At 38.9% G+C, this 24549-nt stretch overlaps 1 protein-coding gene across 1 annotated transcript; it reads right to left on the bottom strand.

The window, feature by feature from the left end:
• Nucleotides 1–889: 889 nt before the first annotated feature.
• Nucleotides 890–23874, bottom strand: RAB12 (RAB12, member RAS oncogene family). Its single transcript, XM_066561747.1, has 6 exons — nucleotides 23510–23874; nucleotides 11941–12001; nucleotides 4056–4194; nucleotides 3455–3544; nucleotides 2411–2515; nucleotides 890–2129 (listed from the first exon to the last, which is right to left on the bottom strand). The coding sequence occupies exons 1-6, from the start codon at nucleotides 23751–23753 to the stop codon at nucleotides 2016–2018; spliced, it is 753 nt and encodes a 250-aa protein (XP_066417844.1). The 5' UTR covers nucleotides 23754–23874; the 3' UTR covers nucleotides 890–2015.
• Between the last annotated feature and the right edge of the window lie 675 nt (nucleotides 23875–24549).

A 24549-nucleotide genomic window follows, 5' to 3' on the forward strand; every position in this document is an offset into this window, starting at 1 on the left:
AAAGTTTATCTAAGTCAAATTTCTTAATTTTTATTAAATTCAAAAACTGCAGGAAAAAAAAATCACAAGTTTCTAAGTACAAATAAAAACAAATCCGCTAAAATAAAATGGTTGTCAAGTTAAAACCCACTTTCCATAATTTTCCCTTCCTTGCTATTGCCCACAGTATCATCTGAACTCCTAGAAGTGCTTTAGAAATTCATTTTATCTTACCAATAGGATAGTAAACTGTAAGTTTACTATTTAAAAAAGCGAACTGTTTAGGCACAAGGTGGCAGAAGACATAAGCACAAATATCAACCATGCTTTCCTTAATTTTTCAGTAGAAATCCAGGTGTGCTACAGGCCTGCATGGCATTGAATTCAGAATGTCAGAGCTTATTCAGTGAAATAAGGGCTTTTTTTTGGTGTGTGTTAGCAGTTTGTTGTGTCTTTTTTTCTCCCATAAAACAGAGAGAATCTGTTTAAGTCAGTGGTATACTTTAGTGTTCAGTGCCAGTTCTGGCTAGAAGAGTGGCAAAGGTGACAAAATGGGTTCCAGCACCAGAGAATGTGAAGTAGAGAAGCTGTAGTGTGAAAAAGACTGGTTCATACTTGTGTTGTCAGTGTAACCAATAGTCTGGTGACCACCTGCTAAGGCAGCATGACAAGCAGTCACACGCTATTTGAAGATATCAGCTGGGCCAGGTCATCAGCTGCTCTCCCAACAGAGCAGTGACCAAGGTGAACAACTAATGTCTGCTGCTCTTCCCACTACACCTAAAGAACTGTCAAACAGAAAATTAAATCATAACAAAATTAACACAAGTGTTGTTCCATATTCCAGATTCTACCTTTTACCCATCACTTGATACTTGCCATTCTAATAACAGGTGCAGTTCCACTGTCATTCATAAATACAAAATTTTATTTGCACTTCATTAGTTTAGAAAGACCACAATGTTTTTCAATACCACAACATTCAGGACACACCAAGTTATTCAAATATGTATCTACTGATTTACCACAGCTAAACTAAACAGTGCATTTAATAAAAGATATACCAAAGATATAATTCACAAGTTCATTATCAGACAAAATCCTAACACAGTATTTGCTTGATGGGAATAATTTCCACCATTAGGAAAGAAAATAATTTTACCTTAGGTTCCCTTCCCCCATCCCTACAGATGTCCAGACAAAAATACACATATATATTCCTTAACACAGGAAAATGTATCATCATCTTAGTTTTTTTTTTTCTCAAGAATTTGTCTAGGACAGCAGCATTGCTTTTTTTATACCTTCTTTTAGAGCTTGATATATCTCCATTCTTTTATTGAAACTTAATGATTCGTGTAACCAAATTTATGTTTATGCAGAAAATTATATATGTTTTTTCAAAGTGCAATCTTAGATCTGCACCAGGTGTGATGTCTTGGTACACAAAGAAAGGGTGCAGCATTAAACAAAATAAATAAAAGACTGCCAAAAATTAAACTTAGCTTTTCAATAAATCCAGTCAGCAGAGGATGCTACAGCCAAAAATGTTTTCACTACATTAAAAGGAAACATAATGCTGATTATGGAAGCTTTGTACATAAAGTCCTCTGTTTTTAAAAAATTTGTCTTTAAAATAGTTAGCAAAGCACCATATACTTCTCTTCATACCAGAAGAGCTTCTGCCTGCCTGTTTATAATAACAAAGAACTATTACAACATTTATGTCAAGAATAGGAATAGATTTAATTTCTCCTCCTCCTCAACTGGATGTGTGGCAAACCCCCACCGACTGTACAGTATTTATAACACTGGGGCAATGAACGAAACATCATTGTGAGGGAGAGGGGTAATAATTAAATGTTATAGTTGAATCCTACATAGGATTGCATATTTGCATATTTACAAGTTAGTGTGTAGCTCTGACTCGAATAACAAAGTGCAATGAGAAACTGCCAAATGATTGTAGTGCAGAGTAGTACAGATACTTTCTTTACCCTCCTGCTCATATTTTTCACTCTGGAGGAAGTAAAAAGTCAACAGCAACGGACATGTGGCCTTGGAGGAGGCAGTTCTGGTGGGATTTCTGGCTCTGGTTGCAGGGACAGGATACTGTTGGACAACTCATTTCTTATAACATCCAGTGGCATCTTAAAGAAAAGAAAAATCACCTGTAAACAGTCATCTGCATAGAAAGAACTCATTTCAAGAGTTCACTGACAGCCAAAGCCTCAATTTCATGGTCTTTTGGGTCTTATTAGTGAAATGCAGTGGTCAGCAGTCTGTGAGCTGCATCATGCCCACTATGTATTATCCCAAAATTTCACCTGACAATGTGTACTTGTTCTCTGTCCTCCCAAGCATGTGCAATCATTATTTAAACATTGACCATTTGTGTGACCAGAGGAATACGACCACCTGAGTATTTTACCTTTTTCAGAATGTCATCAACAAGTTTTAGAAATATTTCATCCACATTAAAGTTATCCTTGGCACTTGCTTCACAGAACCGCATCCCAGTTATTTGCTGTGCAAACTGATGGGAGAGAAAATAAAATAACTCCATGAAGATATGTGCAAACAGTGACAGATAACAAATATATCCTCCTCATAAAACCTTAAAAAAACCCCAAACACGCAACTTTCCCCAAATCTGAGATGGAAGTCTGATTCAATTAATAATCCTGAATCTGCATGGTAGAGAAAATATTGCAACATAGAGTTAATTTTTGCTTAAAATACATTTATTGGAAAAGTACTCTGCATTTTTCCAGACTTAATTCATGTATTCAGTTGACACGTATTGCTGCAGACTGCCAAAAAGGAAGAACTTCTCAGAACAGCTAATCTCAACTTTATTATTCAAAATGTAGAAAAGGAAGGTACAGATGCAAGACCTGCAGAAGTCTGGAATAAGCCCTCACTTCCAGATGTTTGTGTACGCCCATACTGACATAATTCTGGTCAAGACAGTGCTGAGTATCACGCTACAAACATACTCTCTTGCCAGCTTCTACAACAAACATATTCTCTTGCCAGCTTCCTTAACACTTCTGGGGTTGCAAGAGAACAAAAGGAACATGAAAACAAAGGTGAGCCAATAATCAAAGCAGGGCTGTTGCCTGTCCAAAAACAGTACTGAGAAGCACACATCTGAAAGAAGGCCCACAAAGATTTCCTGACCAGAGATCTCCATTTTTGCTTCAAATCTTCACCACGCCCCCTTTCGGAGCCCAGAAAGGAGTATCCCATACACTCCTGGTACAGTGGAAGCTGACTTGTAGCTTACTCTTTTTTTAGACCAAAGACACACAACTCCAGCAGGAACACTTATAACTGCACATCACCACATGGATTTTGAGAGCCCACCACCACCACTCTCAATATGCTCCCTGCATCCAGCAGTCTGAACAAGAGTAGCCACAGACCATCATCAGCAATGCCACAACAGCTTTGCCTCTAGACCTGTCCTTACCTTCTCTCCCTGCTGCCGAGAAATCTCTCGATCAACTTCACAGTCCAGTTTATTTCCAACTAATAGAAGCTCTGCATCTTCTGAAGCATACTGCAATTAAAACATTTCTAATTAACTACACCTAGAAACATAAGATTTTGTAATGCAAACACAATACAAAAAAGGGCAATTCCACTATCACACTGACATAGTTTATAGGTAAACGTTCTTCCCAAACATTATTTCAAAAATTTTCAATTTTTAAATTTCATTTTTAAAACGTGACTTGAGAACTAGCTGCTCCAGTTTATCTAAGAATGAACACAATGACCTTATTTCATAGACAGGAAACAAACCCCCCTCCCCCCACTGCAAAGGTAAATGAGCAATGTTACAGATTTTCACTGACACTTCTAACTGGGACAATTCTAGTTCAAGAAAGCAGGAATGGACAACCATTTTGCAAGCAAAACTCATCAATGTTAAATCCTGGCTAAAAGTAATCAGTGCAAACTATCTGACAGTAGTTTATTAATCCTAAACCCATGCTGTAAATTTCTCTGAGGGGGAAAAAAAATCCTTGTTAAAAAAAGCATATAAAAAGAAAATACTTAAGGCATACCTTATCAATCATTTTCATCCATTTTGGTAAATCGTCAAATGTTTCCTTCTTGGTGATATCATACACCAAAATAATTCCCTTGGCACTTCTGTAATAAGCTGAGGTAATGCTGTTGAATCTCTCCTGACCTGCTGTGTCCCTAAGAAGCAGCAGCAAACAGTGGCACAAATATTTCATCAATTTGCAAAGTACAGAATAACTTCATTTACATTTTGATAACAACACTCCCACATTCGTTAGAGACACTACAGATTTCCTTCCATATCTGTGAATTTCAGGAAAAAAAAATGGAGCAGTACTTTCAATCATAAAACTTTTTCATATTAAAAAAGCTATTTATCCCATACTAACTTCAACAAGAAAGGCCACCAAACATTTCTACATGTGTCTGAGAGTGAAGCTATCCAATGAAAATGTACCAGGAGATAAAGCTGGTTTTGTGGTTTGGGGGTTTGTTGAGTGTTTTGTGGACTTTTGGTTGGGTTTTTTAAGAGCCCTGAAAAAATAAAGAAAAAAATGGATACATGCTTATTAAATACATCTACACACTGAACAATAAAATGAGCAATGCACCGATCAGTATCATTTGAGCTTTCAGACTCTTTTTGGATCAACCACAGCAATTCAGCCATGGTTCTAAAACTACTGCAAAACCTCCAGGCACAAAGTGAATTGCTCACAAGAGTGAGCAATCACTAAGTGGTACAACTTTTGCACTAGAGACCTGGCTTTCACACTTACATCTACTTATCTGAGGTGTGCAAGTAACATTTCTGTGCTCACTGCAGGTATTTCAGACAGGGTGCATTCACACTGGAGAATAATTTCCAGCAATGACACTAAGTCACCCACACTAGCTATGACTTCTGTTCCAAAGTAGATGAGACAGAAGAGTTGTTTTTTACTGAACCATGAAAACTTCTGAACTGCTTTTAATCACATCATCAAGCCTCCCAAGGGAGGGTTTTTGGCAGTTATACTAAAAAAATAGCTGGTGCATATCCTAAGTCTTTAAATGTGACTGGCATCTTAATTGGAAAGTAGGTTATATGGTGCTCCAAAGTGATCAAGCATTTGCTGCTTGAGGTCAGTCCCCAAAGCCAATGGATCATTTTGCAATTTCAAAGTTAGAACAAGTCAAAAGATGGATCAAAATTAAGAGTAGAGGGAGGAAAATTGTGTGCATATGTGTTGGGACTCAAAACTTCAAAATTAATCCTCTTCAACAGTCACATTTTAAACAAAGGGAAGAGAATGAATTCGGGAATGAGATTAACAATGGAGACCTGAAACATTTGTTACAAAAAAAAAAAAAAAAAAAAGGGTCATGTTCACAAAATGCCACATTGATTGTCTTGAAGATTTAACCCCTTTAAGTTTCTATGCACAAGCAATAGAATATATTACCGCAAACCTATCTTATTTTGCATAAAATCTTTAGGAATTTCAAGCAAGTTTCAAAGTGAAATATTTAACTTGCCCCTGAAATTGCCACAAGTGTACTTGATAGCAACAAATATTTGCTAGTGATTTTACAGAGTAAAGCAGAGTCCACTAGAAAAAGATTTGCAACCTCTGCTTCATAGCCTGTGGGAAAATAATGACTTATACTTCACTGCAAGCCAATGACACTGCAACACAGGGCAGAGAAGAACAAATTCCTATTGCATCCATTTTTGTTTTATTTTTATTTTAAATCCCACTCTCAGAACTTCAGAATTACATTCATATAAACCTCTGGGACCCTACAGAAAATGAAAATAGGCAGTTTGTTTCATAAAGGTCAAGCACCAGTAATATTGCAGATCAGTTTTAGATGGTTAATTGGTTGTTTTCTTTTCACTAATGAGGCATTTTTTGTAAAGCAATACAAGTTCTGGCAGCTGAAATTTTATATATATATAATATTACTCAGAGCAAGTAACTCCACATTCTTTTCCATTACTCCTTTGTTATGGTCAGATTCATTTTTTGGAAGGTCCTTTGGATGTTCAGTCTGTTAAAAATTAGTAATTTTAGTATGAACCGTTGATTTTCCACATATGGATAACATTGCTCTAGTGCTTAAAAACAGAACTCTCAGAATTATGATCTCACAGAGCAGCCTGTATCATCTGTTGCTAATCCAGCCTACTGATGAAGTGTATTAGGGGTGGGGGACCTTAAGTTCCATCATTCTGAGCACAAATAACTACATGGCAGGTGGAAGGGCATATCTCATGTGGGAGAATACACCAATTCTATCTTTGTTCAGAGCAGTGGGAAAACTTGCTTTTTGGTTTTGTTTGTCAGTTTGTTTTGCTGGCCAGTCTTTTCCCTTTTTTTTGTGCCCCTAGTGGAAAACAGAAATAAAGAGGGTATTTCAGTGTCACCTGTCTGTGTCTTCAGGTGAGTGCTAAGGACCTTTAACAACTCCATCACAGGGTACCAGATCACTGAGTACATACATTATAAAATCACTAATGTCCCACTACCCTCCCTGAAGGCAGTCAGCAGTGCACTGGATAAGTAGGCCATGAAGAGAAGAACTATGCAACATTACAAAACTCTCCCACTCCAGCTATCTCCAACCCCACACTTCCCCAGCCCTGCTGAGTGCTCTGTCTCCAAGTCCACCTGGTACTATCAGCTTCTCCTCTCTCCACAACACCCTCAGGCTCTTTAAAAGTTTACAGCATTCCTAGGCTGCTCCACCCTGTGCTCCTGTTTGTGTAGGTTCTTCACCCACATGTGACAACCTGAAGTCAGGCTTGCTGGCTGTTTGGGACACACCACATGCTGTGGCCAGTTCAGAACACCCATGGACAGCCTGGCTGCCCACTACCTACAAGAAATGGCCAGATGACCACTGACTGTCACCTGGTCATGCCAATTCCAGTGGATTATGGCTGACTTTCTTCGCCTTGCTTGAAGTCACTGACTCCCCCACACTTCACCTCTCCTCCTGCAGCAGGTGGAAATGAAACCAGTCAGCAGGTGTCTGATTGTGAGCATGATATTCTAACCCTTATTTCCTTTGAAAAGTGGAAGAAAACAAGCTGATTTTGCTGTCTCTAACATTACTCTTACGTTGTATTAGTCTTCAAACTGTAAGGTGAAAGCTATTTGGAAAACTATTTCTGCAATAAGTAAGTTTAAAATGCAACCCCAGGCTACCTAAGTAAACTGCAGTTTGAGTATTAAGTTCATCTTTAGCATGGAAAATCTTTTCTTCTACTAGGTGCCATCATATTTTTTATGAAAATGTGCTGCAAATTCTTCCAGTATTGAGGAAAAAAAATGACCACTCCTATTGCAGAGCTAACATTAAAAGCACATCCAACTTCAAATGCCTTCTTCTAATGTGCAGGGCTGGAGCAATTATTCTTGCTATATTATTTTCATGGATGTATTGCACTCCTGAAGTTGAAGTATTTTAGTAAGGATAGCTATTGAAGCACTATTGGAAAGCTGGAAGAAAAGATGACCACTGTTTAACACTCATGACTTTCATGAGTGATACTAAGTGCTACTAGTTCTTTATTTGCTCTGGTCAGAATCAACACAATAACAGAAGGGAGTTCAATTTAATTCAAATTAAATTGAACTCCAGAAGTTCAAATAAGTTACTACAATTTAAACAAGCACTTGGCATAACTGAAAAAAACCCCCATCAGATTACTTTTTTTTTTTTAATGCTTAAAGCAGTTTTCTTCTGTTGAATTTTTTTTCCAAGAAAACTTTCTAAATGAAAAGCATTGGTCTTTCTAATCTGTAATCATACAGTGTATGAAACATACAGTGTATGACTCCTCAACCAGCTATAATCTGCAATTAGAGAATCCAATGGCTTGACTGTTTTTTGCTTCCCAAACAGAAACTAGACATCATTCCAAAAATACAAACACACAACAAACAAAAGCAAATTAAAATATCACACAAAGCCCATTTTCGACTGTTGACTTGTCATGTTCTATGGCAGACTGCATAAAACACAATACAAATACAGTCCATCTTAATTAAAGTATCTTTGGATAATTTATCTTTTACATAAATGTTCTCTGTGTCTATCCAAACCAGTTGAAGCAAACACATGGACAGACTCAAAACTGTCTCTGGCTCTCTAGTTAAATTTATTTGTTATGCGTGGTGGTGTAAAGTGGCAATAGAAGTGAAAATATTTTGAAACTTACATAAAAACTTAACACTAATTTAACATTTTCACATGCTCTATGCTTCTATGGAACCTACAGGCAGTATTTTAAAAAATGCTTTAAGGTTATTTTAGAGGTTAATTCTACTTGTTAAACAGATTTTTTTTTCATCCCATAAACCATAAATATATTTAGGATCTTTTATTATAGAAATAATTTATTTCAGATGTACTGACCCAAAGAAACAACATTCTTATATATTCTAGAACAGGTACATTCCAAGACAACTGTCTCTTAGAAAACAGAGCAGGCAGAATGAGAATTTTTAATGAGACTGCACCGGTTTAAAACACCTTCAGAAGCAAACGAAGCTTGTTTTGTTCCCAGGTCGCTGGCTACCTTGAGCATTAAACCTGTAGAGGTATCAGAGAGCTCCCTTGGCTAGGGAGGAACTGGGTGCAGTGCAGGGCAGCCCTGCTTCCCACAGCCAGCTCCTTCCTTTCAGAGGGGAAGCTGGGAGTCACTGTGTCAGCGGCTTGTGTCAGCAACTGCCCAGGTTACTCAGCTGAGAGGGCACACTCACACGCCTTCCTTCCTGTCCTGCTTCAAAGCATCACTGAGGGGCTCCTATTATTTATTTGATCCAGTTTTCCAGCTTTGAAGAAGCACTGATTCACAGATGCTTGGATTTACCTGGACACTTAGACTATCCAGTAGTTCTGGTTACTCTACCTCATGACTTGAGATGCATGCAGGTGTTACTTCTCACAGGACACAGGAGCTTGTGTCAGCCTAGAACTGCAAGGCAGAGGCTGATTTACTGAATCCTAACACTTCTGGCAACCCAAGAGGCACTACTAACTCCTCCAGGTGGCACAGAAAAGGTACCCTGTGTCCTCAGTGAAGCTCTACCATTGCATCATCTAAGGAGTAGAAGGTTGTTTCCCGACTGGAAGTCGGGGAAATAGGGGAAGCAGGGAACAGATAGGAAGCTGGATGTGAGAGCAGATGCCTCTGTGATCCTCAGGACACAGCTCCCCATTATGAAAGGAACAAGGGAGGCAAGTCCTTCTGTATTCTACTCTCCTAACAGCAGCAGGTGTGAAAGCTGCTTTCAAAAGGACGTCTTGCACTGCTGATCACTTGAAATATTCAACCCTGTACTGTTTCAATGTATCTTCTGATAATCTCAAGTGGTAGAGCTTTGTGGAAAACACTCTGCTGATAGTGGTTAGGGGAAAGACAGGTCAAGTGACCATAAAAACACCGAAGTAAACTTTTTAAAAACCATTCTTGTTTGACTCTAGAAGTAGAATCACCAGATTACTAAAAAAAAAAAAAAAAAAAGCAAAATTTCTTGCTTTGAAATTTAACTTTAGCCATTTTAAGAAAACAGATAAATGTAAACTTCAGAAATTATCTGTTCACTGAACTAAACAGGTCTTTTTGTAGTAAAGTTACTGCAATCAATGTATGTAACACTACCAGGAACTATGAGGAAGCCTGAATTCTCTCACTGTGTAGGTATGAAAGGAGACTGACTTATGATCAGCCATGCAATTGAAGTCTGCATTTCTAAACTTCCAAGTGTTTGACTTGGTAAACTGCCTTCCTTTTCAATCCAACAGCTGGAGGGACAAGAAAGAGCTGGGGGTGTTTAGCCTGGAGGAGGCTCAGGGGAGACCATGTCACTCTCTACAACTCCCTAAAAGGTGGCTGTAGCCAGGGGTGGGGTTGGTCTCTTCTCCCAAGTAACAGGGAACAGGACAAGAGGAAACAGCCTCGAGTTCCAATAGGGGAGGTTTAGATTGGCTATTAAGAATAAAAATCTCTTCACCAAAAGGACTGTCAAGCATAACAGGCTGCCCAGGTTGTGTCACCTTCACAGACATGCAGACATGACCCTTGGGGACAGGGTTTAGTGGCGGACTTAGCAGCACTGGGTTAATGGTTGGACTCACTGATCTTAAGGGTCTTTTAAAACCTAAATGATTCTGTGATAATAAGAGTTTATAGGCAGGCCCAACAACACAACAAAACCGAATTCAGAATTAATTAGCAAAAGTCATACGTATTTGCTTTTCTAAAAAACCTGGAAGCATGCCAAGGCAGTTTTAAAGATTAAGAACAACATTTTAACAGCCACTGTTAGAGAGAAAGTGACACTTAGGAGCAGGATGTCATGTTCATGAATTTTATCATATTTTAAAATATTATCTCTGTACATTGTGTTTTCCTTGCCACTTTAGTAAGGCTTCCCATAGGAGTAATTATCACATCCTAACAACCTATCCACTTTTAAATTCAATTTTTAAAGTGTCCTATATCCTGCTAGCATATTCTCAATATGTGGAAAATAATGGTTTAAACATCTCTTTTCCAAAAATTTTCACTCCTATAATATATTTATTCAACATGAGAAATTTTTTTTATAAGCTTAGTACATTTCACAGTAAGAATGCGTATTAGGCATACATTAGCATCTCCACATCAAATTTTTTGTTACCTCTGTCAGCTCCAGCAGACCCTGGCTAACAATTGCTGGCTCAACTGCCAGTCTTGTGGTCATAGGTTTCCAAAGAGGGACAGATGAATGAAGACATGCCACTAACATTCAAGTGTTAGGTGACGGATGAGACCAAAGATGAAGCAGCAGTTAACTCAGAGGGAAGCAAGACAGACACATGGTGTGACAGACAGAATTGATGGTGACCTGCCAAGAGGAGTTAGTACACTGAATTCACTGCATCCATGTAATTAAGAATGAAAAACTACCAGAACATCCCAAAAGTGTAATAAAAAGAATATTTAGAGCTTCCCCCCCTCTATGGATTGTTAGCAGCTTAAACAGTTTAACTACAATGCTAATTATGCATCACACACTGTTAATAAACCAGAGCTAAGCTTCTACATAGTAGTATGTAAGATTAATGTATAGAACATAGCTGGTTTATTCTCTCATAATTATGCTTATGTATTGTACTACTCTGCAAAACAAAGGAGTGTTTAGCTCAATAACTTCTAAGCAATAAAAACAGTATTAATCACCAACATGGAGAACCATTACCAGAAATCATGTACACTACTGCAGAAAGGAAGAGTTTAGCTCAGACATTGAGCTTTCTGTAGTAGGACATCAGTACCAATAAAGGTATAGCCTAATTTGCATGGCATTGCTTCATTTTTCCATTCTGTTTAGAGTGGATATGATTTACTTCAGTCCTGAATGCCCTTCACTTTGAAGTTATTTAAAAACAGTGTCAAAGAAACAGCACTGCCTATACCACGTTTCAGAAAAACAGTTTAGAAAATACTTCACAGTTGCTTTATAATTGCTGTTACAATGAAGGTCAGTTGTAATCAGTCCAGAAAAATAAAGAAAACAAAATATACTTTCTCTAGTGTCTATTTAACACAGTCAACTTTTGTTGTTTGTAAAACTCCTATTTCTTATGTAGGTGATGTCATTTTTCCAGGAAAAGGGGCTCAAGGCCTCTGTGATGCATTAATATTTCAGTAATTACATTCATGCCCTACTTCAAACTTTATCTCTCCTTCTCCTCCTTTTACCCTCAAAAAAATCTAAGAGCTATTTGGTTTGGTTTAAGTCTTGTGGGAATGGAGGAGAGAAGTAATAGGGTAAGAGCTAAACCAGCTTATAACAGTTAATAGTAGTATTAGACAAGCATATTAATTCATGCTAGAACATAAAAATTAAAACATACTGCTGGTTGCATGTTTGTTTTACTTACCAGATTTGTAATCTAATTTTCTTTCCTCTTAGCTCTACTGTTTTGATTTTAAAATCAACACCTATAAATAAAATACAGTAAACAGAAAAGGAGGAATAAGAAGCAAAAGTAATGAGGGTGCAATTATTCTTTTTTGATACTTTTTTTTTAGATCAACTTGTAACAGTCTGAACAAGCAGAAGGGTTTGCACCACTACGGTCAACTCAGGAACACCACGGGGATTTGACAACCACTAAACAGCCTGTGAGCCATCCAATTTGGCAGCATCACAACATAAACCTTCCCCTTTGTGCAAAATTTCCAGCAGCAGGTAAACCCAACCCAACAGTAAAACAACAGGCACAGTATGATTGTTTCTCTCCTGTTCACCTCGACTGTCAAGGACAAGCCTGTTCTACTTCCAACTGGCACAGATGCCCTGGAGGCATGGAGCGGAACCAATCCCTCCACATCAGATTTGCTGTTTGTAAAGCAGGAATAATATAGGTCTGGCCTCCAGGATAGATGCTTAGCATCTGTAAAGTAATAAAGTGCTGGAATTGAGGTTGGTTTATGAAGAAGTTTGTCAAGACTGTCATTATTAAGTCCTGCAAATATTTATTAGCAAACTTCTTATATTCAAAGAGGGTATTTGACTTTTAATATTTATTTTATACCTGTTTGGTACTTTTATTCATCATCTCAAAACTCCAGGCACATTTTGAATGCAAGCTAAATATCAAAGATAGAACCATAAAGACTTTATTACACAGAAAGATTTAACTTTTATAAAAAAAATAATGCTGGCTAGCAACACATAAGACATACTGTGGTCAAACAATACCTAGACACAAAAGATTACCACCTTAACTACAAAAATGTATCAGAGAATAAATGTCCGAGAGCATCATAGATTTGCAGATTGTGAACCTGTTCATTTTAGGATACATCTGTAAGAAAATTTTTGCTTCAGTTCATCTTTCTACACATCATCCCCCCTAACAGAGCTAAATCAAAAAGGGAGAAATAAAAAGACATGAGAACATGGTTCAGACCAGTACACTTAAAACTCACACAGAAGTGTAGAAGCATAATGTGTTGGAAACACTTTTGCCATTTCAAATGCAATTGTAAACTAAGAACAGGGATGAAACCGAAGAGGAAAAATGGTTTTTATTTTCTCTAACAAAACCAACACATTTTTCCCAAGGACTACCCTTGGTAAAAGCTGAGTGTCCCTACTGATATTAAGAATTGAGACTGAATTTAAACTTTAACAGAAGGGACTGAAGTTGGCTATTATGTCCATATTTTTAGTTTGCAGAGCAGGTGGACATTTTTCAGCCAGATTAAATAAATGGAAGGATCACTGACCTTCATTCTTCTAAACAAATATCCCCTCTAACAGCCTGCAGTTGCACATTGCATATTGATAAAAGTAATGGTCATCACACCATGACACTTGTCCTCATTCTCCATGTCCTTAATAGTTTCTAGCACACTTAATCACCAGTTCTTGGAGAGATATTCAGGACACGATGCCTGTACTTCCCTTACAAACATGTATCTCTTTCAAACCCCAGGAGTTAATGTGTTAAACTGATTTGTACTAAACAGTCAAAACCTTTAATGGCAATTTTCAAGTATTCATATGCAAATTGATAAAAATATTCAAATGACTAAAATTGCAAATAATTTATTAATCCTTACTCCAAGAAATCTTTTTGTACACTTCTGTAAAGCAACTGTCTTAGTGCAAAAGCAAAGAGAAATGATCCAGCTATGTTCTAGTATCCAAAGTGTGTGAAATGAGAATTCTTGTAATTCTATGCTAATCATATTATTTTTTAAAGAAACACGTCCATTTCTACTGTTGTAAGCTTTTTCTCTATAAAAATGCATTTAAACTCTAAAATGCAATTGTCTTAATAATCACAGCTTTGTCTACAATAGAGAACTTAAGTAACTAATTGCTTGCCTCAAATCTCTCCTGTCCTCAAGGAAGTTTGAATATAACTGCCCAGACCTCTTAATCCCAATTCCCAAGCCTGCCATTCTGTCATACAGAACATACTATATGATCTGCCATTCATTTGATGCTAAAAAAAATCTAAATAATCTCTGAGCCCAAGCTGAGTGTTAAAACTATCACAGGGATTTCATGTAAGTTTCAATAACTACAAAACAAAAATATTTTTATTTTTATAGAAGTGGTTTATACAAACCACTGCTGTCTTATACAAACCAAAAAACCAAAAAGATTTTGTTATGTTTTTAAAAATGAAAATAATTAGCTATGGAGAGAAAATCCAACTGTTGTAATAAACCACATTTTCAAATGGGACTTCCTGGGACTAGAAGGTCCAATATATTAATAAAATGAAGTAGAAAAAAGACTACATATTAAAGAGATGGTTTCAAAATAAATAATATGTCAACAGCATTCTTAGTTTAAAGGCAGATCTTTATATTAATCATCTTGAAGTCATACCATGAAGTATTTCCCTACTGTGAAATTTTGCAAGGAATGATACAAACAAGTAACACTTTTGGAAAAGCAGACAGGATCTTCTATAGAATTGTTTGAATCATTTAACACTTAAGTCAGACAGAGTGCCAGAACTCTTCAAAGGTTGCTCAATTACTTTTTTATAATTAGTAATGCTCTGCAAGCATCAACACAATACCAAAAGCTTCCTGTCTGCCAATACTGAAGGAAAAAAATCTGGCAGCTTTCCTTTTGCACACGAAGAAACAAATTCCTAAGCCTGTCAGGTTTCATTAGACTGTTTCACCAGAGACTGCCAAAGCCAGCGCTTCAAGTTTACATACAAATTAGTAATTCAATTAAAACAACAACACAATAATTTGTTTTCCCCTTCAATTTCAAATACTGCATTGAGTTAAGAAAAAGGTCAATGAAAGAAATTATTTAGCTCGACATATGTTAATGGAAATACCTAAATGAAAAGTTTCGCTGTCCATACAATTACTCTGGCATGGTTTTAGATATAGTTCAATAAAACAGAAGAATCAAAAATTACTCTTGACAACCACATTAAATCTGAATAACATATCTTATAAAAAGTATTTTAAAAAGCTCTCTTTAGCTGCTACAATACCAGCAAACTACCAGTGGTTTGCATGCTACCTAGCTTGTATTTCAAGGCTGCTGGCTTATTGTCAGTGAATAACAAAATATTCACATGCCAGGAAATCTGACAAGTGCATGTGCTTATGACCGTACTGAAGCGTGCCATTTGCCAGGTCACAGTGATGAAAGGGGAACCAAAAAGTTATTGCAATCTCCCCTCCCATTAAAATGTCAGCCTCGTCTCTCTATACCAGGCTTGCATGGACAATAGGCAATCAGTAATTTTCCAAAATTATTACACTCAGGCAACAAGTAAATCCAAATCACCATCTCTCCTTTCATGGATTTTACAGATTAAAATTGTATGTATTTTGGATGTCACATTTTGATCCTCATTTTTCGCTGGAAAGGCCTTTTTCAGGAGGCCAAACAAATATCCTACAAAAATTAATGAAAAAGGCACAAAAATACAGATCTCATTCTCTGGATTGGGTTTCTGATTTTGCAATTATTTAAGCATTTGAAGGTAAATTAATTAAGCTTGCCCTACAACTTAAAACTGCAAAGGAGTATTTCTCCTCTCCCCACAGGCTAGATACATGTAAAACATGGCATTAAGGGCAGCAACACCAACCTGGTGTGTGTAACCTAAGTTAAGGATTTTCAACATTTTATTTAATGTGCACCATGGCTGTTAGTAGCACATGAATTTTGGATGAAAAATTGACTTTGTGCAAAGAACATCTATTACAACATGGTCTCGACTGAAGCTATGCCTCCTCCAGGAAAAACAAAGGGCTACCAGGACAGAAGGGTTTAAAAGGATATTAAACACACAGCCAAACAACCTGTCTGCACTCTTTTCAAAACTAAACAGCCTTAAAAGAAAGAGAACAGAGACTCAAAATAGAAGCACACTAATCAAGTTCTAGATAAGGGCAAGTCATTGAGGATGACATCTCTTGTCAATGAACCAAACTTGAGACTGAAATCCTACAAAAATGAAGCCCAGCCCAGAACTGACTACAGTACATTAATTTCTCACACCAAAGAGAACTAGAGCTTATCTGCCAAAGCACAAATTGAAATACACACAACTGGGTGCAGTGCTCTCTTTAAAGCTAAAAGTATCTGTTTAGAAATAAAATGATAAAGAAACTTCTTACTATGCATTTTATGTTTAAATTTGCAATTTTTAATTTCCTTTCATGAGAGACAGAAAAAGAAAGTGGAAACAGTTTTGCTTAATGCACACAGAATGACCTTTCAGTGGACAAGACTTCCTGGTAACAAAGTTAATGGAAGAGCTGGGAAAACAGAAGCAAATAGAGCACAAAAAACCCCTCCAACTAAAATCAATTCCAATGGATTCAATTTTCAGAGGCCTATTAGTGATTTGCATCAAAGTAATTCAATCAGTGAAAGATAATCAGACCATGCTTAAAGAAACACAATCAGTTTAAAAATCCAGGGGTTATATACCAATCAACCCTTAAAATAAACAGATAATTTGAAGACTATCACAGGCTATTGAATCTGGACATGTGACACCACTATGCAAAAAAAAAAAATTCTTACTTATGCTACATTTGATAACTGAGATCACATGAGTTTTGAGGTAAAAATCATCTTTATTACAAAATATCCTGGTTTGTAACTCAAAAAATACTTACATCTATCCCAAAAATGCCAAAGTCAATCAAAAGATGCTCAAGAGCGTGCCTTCTGATTTCTATCGTCCTGCTTGAGGGGGGGAAGCAATCAACAACAAAAGGCACACAGGCAGGGCAGGAAAAGGTTACAGAAACTGTTACCAGGAAAAAACACCCTAAACCATTTTGTCTTATTTTAATTGAACTCTAGGGCAAGCAGTTAGCTTTTAAAAAACACCAAATTGGAAATGCCTCTTTCAAAATGCATGTTACAAATTTAAAAATTTCAAAGAAGAGATCTGGAATCATTTAGTGCTAAGTCAGATATAAGTATGTTTGGAGATTATTTTAGAGGCAGGTAAAGTACGTTGTCCACAGAGCTTTGAGCGTGTAATTCTAGAACGATTAACATGCAGACATTTGAGACTGCTTGCCTAAAATAAAAGTGTACCCATACCTCAACTGGCAACTGGGCTACACACTAGAATGAAACAGATACCAATTTTCTTTTTTTCTGTGTAACATACATGCAGTGAGTAAATGTTGAAGGTGTAGTCAAGTGATTTTTTTTTTAATGTCCAATATACAGCTTCTATAACATTTCACATGCTTGATACTTCCCAATTCAGTGAGAAAGGAGGAAATTATCATTTCTTTACATTCTTGTGGGCAATAAAATCATAGGGCCTTTCAGAAAACCTAGGCTTTTGACACTATTTAGGATACTAAGTTCAAAGCATGTATCAAAATGCTGGCAAACACAATAAGGTGGAAGAGGAAATTAGAAGGAATAAGTCTCTCTGTGGCTTCATGAACAAGACTTCTTTTCAAACTTCTGACTGCAAAGCAGAAAAACACACTGAGCTACTGGTCAACAACTACCTGACCTGAAGGGAAAACTGAATGGAAAAAGAGAGGTTATTTCATGAGCAACATTACCCAGATTTTTAGAAGGCGGAATCTATAAGCAGCTTGTTTTGGGTATCAAGTTTCCCTCTCCTTGGGATATCAGCAGAAATAAGTAGTAAAAGTGTTGCTAACCAACTTCCAGAAGTCCCTGAGAATCATACAGCCCTATTTTCTTTTTCTTCTTTGCTAATGACATGCTCAGCTGTTTACAGCAGAGACTGAGTCTGACAGCTGCATTCCAGTCTCCTTGCAAACCTAACTCCCCATTTGACACCGTTCAAGTGGCCTCTTCACTCTGCCTGTTGTTTTATTTGTGTATTCTCATATATGTCCTGGCTAGGGACTACAAGGCTATCTGTCAGTCCTGCAGTGTTGATATAACCCAGTGCCTGAATATTTCTATCAGCTGAAGTTACCATCTAGTTTACAAATAGAGTAAATTTGAAGTTGAACTTTGTTTTTTTTTCTTTCTTGTAACTCTTGTTAATTAAAAACCACATACCTCCACAAAATCCTATTCCTAAACCCTAATAATTTATATTATCTACCTACCTTTTCCTGTTTTAAATTACGGTTTTGTTCACTTATGAGGATTCAAATGATTATGCATAGCAAACCAGTGCTGACTATACCAAATGCTGCAAAATACACTTAGTTGGCACATCTGGGGCAAACAACAACTGGCCAGGTGTTTTCACTTGCTGGAGTCTCTATGTTGTCCATTACAAGTGACTACATTGCTCCTATAGGTAAAAGGCAGCTTCCAGGGGACACAGGCTTCTGTCATAATTTGCACCTCCAAAGACAAACAAGGAGGTTCATACATGCTCCCTAATTATCTTCAGGCTTTCTGTAAGACAAAACTGTTTTTCTCTGCAAGTTTCCAGCCTCCTGCTCCTCTCTGTTTATAGTTTGGCAAGAAACTGCAGCACACCATTAATAAGGTATTGGTATGGTTTATTTACACTATTCTGCACTAGTCAAAAAGCCAATACATAAACCCAGATGTATTAACACCCTCGAAAGTAAGAACAGTCAATTCTCACAGAATTACTTATCCCTCATCAAAACTTCCTTTTTTTAATATAACAGCATAAATTTCTCACTTTAGGAGCTATTTCTTGATTAAAGCAAGAACATCTTACTGTTACTTTGTCATAATGTGGTAAACTAAGAAACATCTATTTCTACTCTTTCTCCCTTCTCCCCACACCAAGTAAGCTTTCAGTGACATTCTACTGAAGGGGGGAAATGTTTAAAGAAAAATTAAAATGAATTATACTTGTCAGAGAGCCCACATGCACACACAAGTTAATTAAAGAAAGAAATGCTCTTATAGTTGACTCAGGATGATTTTCTGAAAATTTTATATAGATTGTTCTTCATCTCAGATTACATCAAATTACTAAATTTATTTTTAAGCCATATTTTTGATTTACTAAAAAAAATCCAATCAAATTATTAGTAAGCCACATACTATGCTTACAGTGTGTGTGAGAATACTGATTAGATAGCTAAAAACATAGAGGAGTAACTTAGTGGGTAGTTCTGAAAAATGACAGATACCTCAAAAGTGAGTAGTCTGATACTTTTAAGTGAAAAAATCATTACGTTATATGACAAGCTTATGGGAATGAAACTGAACATTTATGTTGTTAGCCCCCATTTTTTAAGGATAAAGAGAATGAATACAGGTTTGAATTGTGACAGAAACCCCAAACATATGCATACATACATATAAAAAGGTATGTATGTATATATTTATATTCCATATATAAATGTCTATATACTAAAGACAGAAGTTGCCTGACTTAAGACATTCTGATAGAAGACAAAGCTAAAGTTTTCACTATTGCTATTGTTTATTTGATGGACACTAGGAATCTTGCACGGACATGGGTATTTTAAAAATAAATGGTAGGGAAAATAGCACTTGGAAGGGAAAGCTATGGACCTCTGTAAATCTCAGGAGTTTCTGACTTCCATACCATTTCACATGAAGGTGAAACAAGGTCAAAGAGCATTTCTGTGAAGTCAAAGGACTCTTGCACCACAATGCATTTACATGCCACTTATCTGGATCCCTCAGGCCCAGAAGAGATCACAGGTCACTAAATTCCCATCCTGAGCCACAACAACCCTTCCCATTACAAACTCCACTATTATTTTGCTTGTAAACGAGGACAGAAAGAAGCTTTAGTGTTTACTACATGTGATACTTTGCTTTCCTATGAACAGCTGCTAAAACAGCCAGCAATGCACAAGGCACATAAACTGCACTGTCATTATCAAGGGCAAGGCTTCTTTCCTGGGATGATTTTAGACCTGTTGGAAAAGAACTGAAAGATAAGACAAGGTGTCAAGAGACTTCACATACTGAGCCAGCATGTAAAAGAAAAGCTGAGGAGCCCAACTTGATTGAGGGACCAGGACAATCAGCATCCTAAGAGGTGAGTCAGTGCAGGGCCCCACCTTTGGGAGAGCAGGAGCCTCAGGCTCAGAGAATAAAACCAAGAGAGAAGTGTAATGTCTGCAGAAGAATTAGATTGACAGGAAATACTGCTGAGTACAGGAATTCTGTAGATCTGTCATGGAAGAAAAACAGCAGGGAGACTGGGAATGAACTAAGAACTGGTGGATTAGAACCAGGAGACTGAGCAGCAGCTGGACAGATGCTGGGAAAAGAACAAAGGCCATTGAATATTTCATAAAGGGACTCTGATGAAAAAGAGTCCCTTTAAAAGTATTTATATTAAAATATAAATTTAACATCATGACTATGGAGATCTGAATTAGGATGTATTTCTTTTAGGATAAGAACTAGCTGAGGTGGGATAAAGGGGTGGAAGAAGCAGAGGCAAACACTGTTTCTTCACCACCACGCTTGAATCTTCTTACAGATGTGGCAATGAGTATTTATCCACTACCCTTGGAAAGATCATTCTTCTTCGCACCATATTTGGTGCATATTTTTTGAATTATCAATTCTGGAAAACCTTAAAGTGATAGCTTTGGATTCTGCTCCTGTGTGAATAATGCAGGCAACAAACAATAAATGAAGATGAAATTTTACTTTAAAAAAAGAAGTGTAGATTTATGTTTGTTGACAAAGCTAATATGATCCCAATATTACCCCTGAACAAGTTATTATCCTATTATAGAAAGACAGGGGATTTGACACTGGCATGGTGAGAGTAATTTTAACTTCTTCAAAAATCAGTAAATATTTGAGCATATTGGGTATTCTCAGTGCTATGTAAATAGCAGATTTAAGGAGACACAATATTCTGTGCAACTAATATAATGCCCAAAATAAATACATCAAAAGAATTTTAGATCAACAGCACATTGTGTGCTGTTATGAATAATGTGCTGAAATCTGCCAAGCTATTTTTGAACACTTTCAAAGAAGTTCCATATCTGAGCTGAGACTGAAGACATGTTGATGTGTTTTCATTACAGATTTTTCTTTACCAATCAGGCAATGCAGTCTTCTTAAATTAGCATTTAAATACTGTATCTTTCTTAATTGAATCCAAACCTTCCCTTTTCTGCAGAAATGCTCCACTGTTCAATAACATGGCACTATTATCAGCACTTAGGGGCAGAAGACAGAAAAGGTCTTTGGACATTTGCAATTCTGCCACTCTTGGAGGAAGTCCTCTGAGTAGCCTCTGCTTTCATACAAAATCTTAAGGTGCTAAATGTTGTTATTTTGGTCCTATATATCCACAGGTTTTAGTATAAAAGGATGAAAGTTAGGCTGAGACCATAAATACCAAGATAAGGAAGTAAATATGTATTCTAGCATTCTATTTTAACTACAGCTTTGCTAATATAAGGTACATACAACTAAATGCAGTTTTTTGTTTGGTTACATGGCCTTTTCAAATTGAATCTCAAGGTATCTTCAGTTTATGTAACTGGATCAGTCACAGCATTTTCACTGATGTCTCAAAACACATTCTCCCACGTGCAAATTCTTGAAAACCACTGCAGTTCAGTGGTGACAAAGTAAGAGCTTTATGTTTTCGGCTGTGTATTAGAGGCTGAACTCAGGTTGTTTTGGAGTGAGGGTTATTTTCAATCTATATGAAATGTGAATAGCAGAGGTTACTTTTTCTTACTTGTTAGAGAAAAAAAAAATCTGAGTGTGTGCTGACTGTGAAAAGCTCCTTCATTTAGCAGTCAAAAGATCTGGGGGAATCTCAACAGCTCTCAAGTTTAGTCTGAGGACCTTGAAAGAATGCCATTACTATCAAGTCCTTCTACATGTATTTTGGCACAAGTTGATTTCCCTATGCTGCTTTATGTTGGCACATTTTGTACAACAAACATTACGTAACCTTCTGTCTAGCAGCATATCACTACTTATTTCCTGTTTCTTCCCTAAAATAAGGAAGCTTCTCTGCTTAAATCACTGTCTCAGTTATTCAGGAAATCTGTTTTCTTGAAAAGCCACCAGCCTGGAAGTCTGGACCAGGGTCTAGACCACCTCCCCTCACTTCCCAAGATTCACAGCAGGAAACTAACACCAGTTACAGAGAGCAGCCCAGACCTGACCGAACCCTTAATGTGGGTCAACCTAAACAAGATGCAGGAGAGTTAACATCAATGTCTAGACCTGGAGAATTTATAAAGAATACATTCTTCTATTAATTGTACTTTAGTTGTACCACAAATTCAATTAATCTGTTAATCTAGACAAGCCACCAACATTTCTTCATTACAACACATCCCTTGAGTACTAATGCCTCTGAAACTGTCCTTCCAACTTCTACAAGGTTAAGTTGCCAACTTCAAACCAAAAAACTTATCAACATAACAGTGCTAATCTGCACTACCAGATCTGGATTCTAAGCCTAGGAAAGAATTAATTAACTGGTAAAACACACAATAAAACAAAAGTATGAGTAACTGTGCATCACTTTGTTTACAGGAAGATAATTTTGGATAGTAATAACTTAGCTTCTAAAAGTCAATACAATCACTTTTCATCAGATGCCTAAATTCCCTCACATTCCAAGCTACAATTAAGCTAAGCATACATATTTTCCAGTGACACAGACTTTAACAACCACCTTGCTGCAATACTCAAGAGTTCAACTCCAAGGATAGGACTCTAATTAAACAACACAGAATAACGAGCTTGTTTTCCTCCCTTTACACACTTGTGTATTAAAAGACAGCAGCCATTAAATTACCTCAGAGATGCACAGATGACTAAATCATGAATAAGACAGTACACTACAGAGCTAGGAGCTTGCTCTCTAGTTAGCTGCATAAAGAGCCAAACACGCAGTGTTCTCGAGAAACAAAACATTAACCTCGGATCTAACATCACAGGGGGGGTTCTTCACGAAACCATAGCAGCCATCTGGAGTTAATCTGACTGCGGTCTGGAAGAGTACTTGAATAATACACTGGAAGAGTACACAAAATACACACTGCAACTTTTCAGCTCCTGAAATACTTCTGTCTCCTTTCACGCAACCTCTAAGACTTAAGCACAAAAACCTGCTTCACCAACCATGCCCAATTTTATCTTTAAACTGTTTGCCGTTAGCAAGGCTGAAACAGGGGAGCTCAGAACTCTCAAAGGTAACTAGGACATCCACGATCTTTCCAAGAAGAGCTGCTGAAGTCTGGCACCAACCAAGCCCCCGAGCCTCCCACGGCCGAGGAACCCACCCGGGGACACCAACCCGGCTGCCCTGGGCAGGAAGGGGACGGGGACCACGGCGCGCCCCGGAGCGGGGCAGGGTCTGGAGGGAATGCCTGGCAGGCGGGGAGCGGGCCCGCACTCGGGGAAAGGCGCGACAGGGGCCGGGGAAGGGCGGCCGAGCCCCGCGTTCCCACGGCCGGGGCCATGAGCACCGGGGGGAGGAGCGCCGCCTCCCCCGGGACGGGACGGGATGGGACGCGCTCCCTTACCCACGGTGGACTTGCAGGCCTCGCAGAAGGTGTCGTCGGTGAATCGCTCCATAAGGCTGGTCTTGCCCACCCCCCGCGACCCGATGATGATCACCTGCAGCTTGAAATCGGCCGGGCGCGGCGGCTGCTTCCTGCGGCGGGACTGCCCCCCCGAGAGCGCCGGCGACCCCGCCGCCGAGCCCGCCCCGAGGTCCAGCCCGCCGCCCCCCGCCCTGCGCTGCGGCAGCCCCGAGCCCGGCTCCATCAGCGATGCATGCGGCGGCGCCGCGCTCCCTCCCCGCCCTCCCCGCCACCGGCGCCGACCACTGCGAGGCACGGGGAGGAGGGGGCAGCGAGGACGAGACGCGGCCGCCGCCCGGCCCTGCCCGAGGGGAACGGGAACAGCCACAGGAACGGGAACTGCGCCGCCGCCGCCGGGAGCGGCGCGCCCAGGCCCGCGCCCGCCCGCGCAGCGCCCTCTGCCGCGCCGGAGCCGCGGCCCGGCCGAGCCGCAGGGCCGGGGGCGGGAGCGCCCGCCCGTCCTGCCCCGGCACGGCCCAGCCCGGCTGCGCCGCTGAGCGCCCCGAGAGCGGCTTGGGACGTGTGGCCCAGGGGCTCAGCCTTGCCCCGGCCCCTCCTGGGGTGACCCGCAGCCACATCTTGCTTCGAGCTCCCAGTGGGAGCTGCCTCTGCCCGAACGGCGAGGTCTCCGTCCTCTTTGAGGGATTGGAGCATTGCTCTTACGAGAAAAGGCTGAGAGAGTTGGGCTTGTTTAGCTTCAGGAAGAGACGACTGAGAGGGTGTATATAAATATCTAGGGAGGGGTCCCAAGAAGATCAGGCTCTTCTCCGTGGTGCCGAGAAAAAGGACAAGAGGACGAGGGAAGCAGATGCACAGAAAGTTTCACCTGAACATGAGGAAGAACTTGTTCACTGTGCAGTGACCGTGCACTGGAATAGATTGCCCAGAGGGATGTGGAGTCTCCCTCAGTGGAAATAATCAGGAGCCCTCCGGAGACAAGTGCGCTGTGCTCTAGGATGACCCTGCTTGAGCAGGGAGGT

This window comes from Molothrus aeneus, chromosome 1 (genome assembly GCF_037042795.1).
Source record: "Molothrus aeneus isolate 106 chromosome 1, BPBGC_Maene_1.0, whole genome shotgun sequence".
NCBI classification, from domain to species: Eukaryota; Metazoa; Chordata; class Aves; order Passeriformes; family Icteridae; genus Molothrus; species Molothrus aeneus.